Here is a 7185-nt window from a genome sequence, read left to right on the forward strand (position 1 = left end):
TGTGCTGTTTCCACAGAACCACCTCTCCAGCCTGTCCAGGTCCCTCTGGATGTCCCATCCCTTCCCTCCAGCGTGTGACCCCACCAGACAGCACAAGGGAAAGAGAAAAAGCCCTGATGGGACAGGGTGCTAATCATTTCATATTTAGGGTGTAATTTATTTACCACTACAAACTTCCAGCTTCCTGCCTTCTTTTCTTTCTTAGTGTGGTGTCTGACTCGACAAAGGGTCGTTCCTAAACCAAAGCATCGCAGAAAATCTCGCTCAGGAGCACATTAACTGGATTCAAACCCCATTCAGTGCTTTTATCAATGACCAGAGGACACAGAGCCAGCTCAGTCTGCAGATCAGGAAGCCCAACAAAGGGTGAATGCACCATGTGTTTGCACAGAGCAACCTGACCCCGTGTAAAAGTCCCCAACTCCACGTCTGCTTTCCCAGAGCCCTGTACAAACACAGCCACAGCACAGGGCTGCACCCAGCAGGCAGCAGAAATCCCACTTAAAACCTCCTCATGCAACAGAAAGGATAAAAATACAGTCCAAGGGTGTGCAACAGAGGAATAAAGTAGTAAAAAAGATGTTTATCTCTGGATGTTATACAGATAAGAGTCTACTCTAGACTCTTCTGTGTTAGTTTTATAGTCACAAGTGTGGACAATTTAAGATGCAGAGAGCTGTAACAACACAAAGGGGAAATGCCCTACTATAAGAGAATTCAGAGGTCAGGCTGTTAAGGTTCTCAGAAGAAGCTAAAACTGAGCAGAAATGCTATATATGCCCTCATACAAGAGGAGACAGCATAGTGATGTGTGCTTTGGCAAAGCAGAGAAGGACATAAAAAACAACAATGAAAAGCTGAATATAATAAAATGTACAAGAAGAATTAAGGAAAATGAACATTTCAGTGACTAAACGATCAGAACAATCTACCAAGGAAAATGTTCCCCATCACCAGTTGTCTTCAAGAGAGAGATACTGCAGCCAAACATCAACTCCTGGACTCAGAGCGGGATCCAACGATGGGAATTGAAGGTTAAGTGATAGCTGGATGTTTGAATGGCATCCTGATATCAACTTCTGCCTTTAAAACTGTGAATGGCCAGAATCTCAAATTAATTGCCCATAGAGCTGCTCGAAGGGGGAAAGTACCAAGAATCACCACAGATTTTAAACTGTGTGGTAGGAGAAAAGCCTCAGCCGAGGAAGTGCTGCCCAAGAACTGCAGAGGTGCTTTTTATCTGACGAACTCCTGAAGCTCTCCATCCCCAGCCAGTGGGTGGCTGGAACCTGGTTAGCAGGGTGGGTTTTGTTTTGCAGGGGGTGACTCAGAAGCAGCTGAGGTAGCTCAGACATGGTTTGTGGGGCTGTAGAAGAAAGTGCTTCCTTTCCCATTCACTCAGCCACGGCACTGGAGAACAGACAACACAGAGTGGGGAGAGGCACAACCAAGACAGGAAAGAAGGTCTAAATAAAATTAACTCACCACCTGAATCCCAGAAATGCACGCTGAAGTTCAGACCCTCCTGTGACGTTCTAAAACTGGAACCAATACTTCTTGATCTACTTTATAACACTTTCCCCCAGTCTTCTCCTCCCTTCCTCACTCACACAGGGAGGTAAAAAAACCAGTCACAGTCCTGCTGTTCCAGCTTTGCTCAGCTGAGAGGTCAGAGCGTCCTGCCAAGGAGGTAAGAGCCATATTCCTCCTGTGCCGGGCCCACACCAGAAATATAATCCCAATCTAATGAAAAATGAGCATCTCCAAACAGTATGAACAGATTTTTAAAAATCTCCGATTAATTCTTCAATTAGAAAACAGCCCATGGAAAAGGCTGGCTGACTGCTTGCAGCTACTCCTGCCAAAGGCAAATTCACACTCCAGGATCTTGGATCTGCTGGAAGCTCAGTGTAACACGTTTTGCAGAGATTCCAATCCTCGTTCCCCCACATTAAGTTTTTCTTCTCCCAATTAGTCAAGGCGGACGAGACAAAATGACCCCATTTATCTCCTTGCAGCGGCAGAGAGGAGCCATCAGCTGCCTGTGCCACCTCCCCCCGAGCAGCCAGGCCTGCTGAAGGACATGGAAACCAAATGCACTTCCCTCAGGCAGCACCTGGGAAGTGAAATGGAGCTGCAGCCAGAGCACACACTCATTAGGGTTCAAACCCTCCCAGCTGCCCGGCAAAGCGCTGCCTAAGCTGCTTGGGAACACAACTTATCCCTGACACTCTGCCAATTAAAAAGCATAAAATCCCCCTGCCAGCAGCACTCAGCTCAACCTGCTGGAAGCAGCAGCGGCGATGTGCTGGGTTAGCTGTTCAAATCCTTCGCGGAGGGGAAGAAAAAATCCCACCTATCCTCTTGGAATAAGCAGGGAGAGCCGAGCTTCCACTTCCACCCAGTCGGGAAAACCAGGTATTCCTGCTGGGTGGAAGTGTTGTCCTGTTGTGCTGACTACACAGCAGTAAAAAACCCCGAGACAGAACAGCCTGTGTTCCGTCTGGCTAATGATGCCAGTAAGTGCAATGTACGTAGGAAGAGGAAATTATTGTACACACAGACACATATGGCTCGTGATATTTCTGCTTCAACAATGGAAAGGAGAGAGAGGCAGCAAGAAAACATTTTCTCAACATCTGGGAGTAAGTGGGAGCTCCACTGGGTTTCAGTAATACAGAAACATCCATAATATTTATTCTTTGAGTTTGCACAGCTAATCTAAAGAACAAAATCATTGCAAGCACAAAAATAGCACTAAAATGTATATTTACTTATTGCAGCAGTCTCATGTGTTCACACAGCTTTCATTAATGTTTCTAAAATATTCTGTTGGCATAATCTACAGCTATTGTTCGTAATTCCTTGAAGTTAAACTGGTTCCTGTTTGTCTCTCCCAGGGAAGCCTGTCAGTCAAGGGGACAGTGGCACAGACAAGTGACAGAGCCTGTGACAGAACTATGACAAACTCCACGACCCCTTGCCTGAAGGGTTAAGCTTGTCAGCATCCCACTCAAAAATAACCCTTCTTGTAAGGAAAATGGAAAAATACTGGGATTTATTTGGGTGAGCCACTCAGCAGACTTCACTTGCCACTGCAGAGCTTGGAGAGAGGCAAGAGAAGGAAGGTCAGGGATATCCTTCCTCCTCCACTAATCCATCTCCCTGCCCAAGGCTCCCAAAGGAAGAGCTGTGCCAGCCTGGCCAGGGAAAGATCCGTATGACAGGCAGAGCACAGCTCAAGGCCTTTCACTGGAGCTGCCCTCAGGTTCAGCACCTTCAAAACACACCCAGGACCAGGGGCTTTCCCTCGAGGTTCTCTGAGGTTTGAGAGCTTAGGGAAAAAGGGAAGAGGATCTTCACCTTTAGTGCAGCCTCTAAAGCTACAGAGCACAGCAACAGCGAGACAATCCTGTAAGAAAACCCCCAAAGCCCTTAATCAGCTCACTGCAGTGATATCCTCCCGGGCCATTCCTGCTCCTTTGGCAATTTCAACTCCCAAACCATCCTGAGCTTCAAGGTTCCTTCCACCCGACCACAGAGATGGGTCAGAATAACTCCTCCTCTCCCTCCACACCACCATCTTTATCTTTAAGGATATATGACTTCCTTATCCCCACACTAGCCACTCTTTTCCACAGGGTTACCTAATTCCATGAGAGCATCTCCACTCCTTCTGCAGTTCTCTCCACGCCCACCACGTTGGTTTGGCTGCAGTTATGGGAAGGTCCCCCCCTCCCTCTTCTCTCTCCAGTTCTCAGCTGATCTCTCTGCCCAACCCTTCTCCCTCAGCACCTTTTCATGCCCTTCAGACCCTTCATACCTTCTCTTTCTCAGCTGATTTAGGTCCTTCCTTCCTGAACCGATTTCCCTCCAGTGCTGTTTGTTTCCATTCCTGTCTCTCCTGATCGCACTGATCTTCCTTCAGCAAGGCACAGGGGAGGGAGGAACAGCTCCCAGCAGCTCTCTAACCTTTAATCCACTTTTCTCCAGCACATCAGGAGCTCAGAAACCCGAGGATCACCTCTGCTAACCCTGCACTGCCAGCTCTCCCTTGCCCACATCAACACTCATCTTGCCAAACAGATCTTCCCAACGCAGAATCTTTTCAGTGGCTGATAACAATAATTAGAACTCTAAAAGGCTTTTTTTTTTCACCCAGAGACTCTCTTCCATTAGCCACAGCACTAATCCCAAGGCATCTGCCTTTCTTCCAAGCAGCTAAAGGGTTCCTTTGACCCACACTCTTTACTCCTGACCTTTTGTTTCTCTCCCTCTCTCCAGAACATTACACATCCTCTCACTTTGAGATCACAAGCAGAGCACCCCAGAACGAAACCCGAGAGATCCCTCCAGCCTCCCTCCCCCTCCCCACGCCTCCATCCCTCTCCAAGCCGTGTAATTTTAGAGCCCATCTCCCTCTGGCCACGCTCCCTGGGTCTCACCAGCCTGGCAGGGACAGGGGGTCACATTTGGAGTCACATCCCCTCCAAAGACACAAATTTCACCTGCTGAGGAACTGGAACTGAGTGAAAAGGGCATCCCTGACACTGACAGGAACACTCCTGCAAGGCATCTGCATCCAAACTGGTGACTTGCATGAACAGAGTCTTATTTTTGCTGTATTTTGAGAGCAGTATTTTCTAGGGGCACAGGTGGGTGTGTTTGTACCTACGGTCACAGCAGCCCTGCAAACACTTGGTACAATGAGCATTTCCTTTATCCCACACCCGTGTTCTATCTCAGGGGACCACCATCTAAATAGGAAAAAAAAAAAAAAAGTCAGAAAGTCTTCTCTGAAAGCAACCTTGAACCTTATTTTTCCTTCTTTCTCATCGAAAAGCCTTCCTCCATGAACTGAACTACAGTTCAGAAAAATCATTAGACTGCTGACCTGTCCACAGGACCTGGAGCTCCCTCCAATTCAGCGTGACCTTGGCCAATCCCCCTTGGATCTGCTCTTTCCCAGCTCACTGTTTTCACCCTCGATCCCCTGCAAGCCCCAACCGGCTTCAAACTGCTCTTCCCAGGGGACCGATTCCACTTTTCCCTCAAAGGAAGCTTTAACGCACAAAATAAAATGTCTGTCTTCTCACTGGCACATTTTCAGGGAGAGGAGAACAGAGAAGTGACCCTCCCATAAAAACAAGCCCTGCCTTTTTATTTTTCACTGTATCCTATGGGAAAGACAATAAAAGCCTGGCATCTGACACGGATAAATCCCAGTTTAAAACAGTGCCCAGGGAACACAGGGCTGTGACCTGGTTATTGTCTCTGGGCACTCCAAGATTTCGGGATGGGGGAATGGAGCCCTGTTTCCTACCTGACATCACCACACATTCCCTCTGCAAGCCCAGAGCCACGACACAGTAACAGGTTTTGCCACCACAATTATTTTTCTTGCCCCACAAAGGGCAAGGACACGACTGCAGAGCTCACCCATTCCCTGGGTACCCGACTTGGTTCACGTTCCCCATCTCTCACGTGTTCTCAAGCCCTGTTCGCCCCAGCTCCTGAAACACGAACTTCAAAGCCAAATCGGACTATTTCAGTGTTAATTACGGCTCATTACTTCGTTTAAGGAAATACAGGATGCAACCCAGCCCGCGTTTGGGGCTGTGGCAGGAGCCAAACCCCCATTCACACACCAGGCAATGCACACAAACACGCTGAAAACCTATTTCTTCGTGTTTCTAACACGGTTTAACAACGATCTTTAAAACGTGCATCCCTTAAAACATCCGGAAGCACCATAAATTAGTCACTCCTGGATGTCCTGCCTGCTCCCAAGGCTGCACCTTAATGCCAGATTAAGCAGAATTACGCAAGCTCCACACCATAAAAACCCTCCCAAAGCTTTAGGTGAAAGGCCCGAGCGAGGATGAGCACCCCCATCCCAACCGCGGGCTCCCGAAACAAGGGATCACCAACCAGCCCATCCACAGCCCTCCTCGAGCCGCCTTACCCTCGCTCCTTTTGTTTTCCTTCCTAACCCCGAGACTCTCCCGGGCTGAAGTCAGAGAACAACATGTCATTGTTCGGGCTTAATGAGTCAACGTTAATTTTCGCATTGTTTATTTAAGCCCCCTTTTAAAAACGGCAGCAGTGGCGTTAATTACGTTGAAACACCGATGTTGTCGGCTGGGGGGGGGAGGGATGAAATGAGATGAGAAGGAAGAGGCGTTTTCCACAGAGAAGGGGGGTCGCTGGCAAATGTTGGGACAGCGGCGTGCGGGGCTCGGGGGGGTGGTCCCGTCCCCAGGGGGATCCCAGCCCTCACCGGGGGGGGTCCGAGCCCTCGCCGAGATGGGGGTCGGTCCCGTCACGGGGGGTGGGGGTTGGTGCCCTCTCGGGGGGGCTGTGATGCGACCCCTCACCGGCGGTGTGTGTTATCCCCTCACCGGGAGGGGTGTGGGTTGTTCCGTCACCGGGTGGTGGTCCGACTCCTCACCGGGAGGGGGGGCGGGTCCCCTCATCGGCTGACCCCGCCGGGTCACCGCCGCCGTCACGACACGCCCTCCCGCTGCCCCCCACAGCCCCCGTGTCACCTTGACAGCCGCCCCCGGCCCCCCGCGCTCCCCTCCGCGGCGGAGCTCCGGGCCCCGCACACAAAGCCCCGGTGAGCGGGGGGTGAGGGGGACGGCTCGGGGCGGCGCTGAGGGGCCCGTGGCCCCGCGGGGACAGTACCTGGAAATCCCTGTCCTCGTTGAAGCGGGAGAACCTGTCCGCCATTTCGCGCCGGCCCGACCCGGCCCGGCCCCGCTCCGGCCGCCGCCGCCTCCGCCCTCAGCACCGCCCCCGCCCGCACCGCGCATGCGCCGCGCGGTCACGTGCGCCAGCAGCGCGCGCGGTCACGTGACCCGCCGGGCCGCCCCCTCACGGAGGCGGCACAGAACGGCTCCGGTCCAGCGGGGGCGGCGACACGGCGGGGAGAGCGGGGAGGGGCTCGCACCGCCGGCCGAGCCCCCTACGGCTCCGCCGCGGCGGGTTACGCGTCCCGCCGAGCCTCGCTGCGTGTCCGGAGGCAGCGCGCACGAGGGGGGGCACGGCGCACGCGCTCCGGCGCGCTCTCCCCCTTTCAGCCCAATGAGGGCGCGAGCTGCGGCGCGGTGCGCGGCGGCCTCCCCGTCACACCCCCCCACCCTCCACACACACACACCCACACACACACCCTCCACACACACA

The 7185-nt window shown here is 52.1% G+C and overlaps 1 protein-coding gene across 3 annotated transcripts in view; it reads right to left on the reverse strand.

Annotated features, from left to right (window-relative positions):
* The window catches only part of GPATCH8 (G-patch domain containing 8), a 54571-nt gene extending 47774 nt beyond the window's left edge, over window positions 1-6797 (reverse strand). For 2 of the 3 annotated variants that reach the window (XM_017839297.1, XM_017839298.1), the window contains exon 1: window positions 6688-6703. Coding sequence is in view for 1 of the 3 variants with exons in the window: in XM_017839296.1 (XP_017694785.1) it covers window positions 6688-6732 (45 nt within the window). In the remaining 2 variants the exon portion in view is untranslated. Of the gene's footprint in view, window positions 1-6687 lie in introns of all 3 variants that reach the window. The other variant, XM_017839296.1, reaches the window with a different exon arrangement.
* Between the last annotated feature and the right edge of the window lie 388 nt (window positions 6798-7185).

Source organism: Lepidothrix coronata, unplaced genomic scaffold (genome assembly GCF_001604755.1).
Source record: "Lepidothrix coronata isolate B3197 unplaced genomic scaffold, Lepidothrix_coronata-1.0 Scaffold396, whole genome shotgun sequence".
Classification (NCBI taxonomy): domain Eukaryota; kingdom Metazoa; phylum Chordata; class Aves; order Passeriformes; family Pipridae; genus Lepidothrix; species Lepidothrix coronata.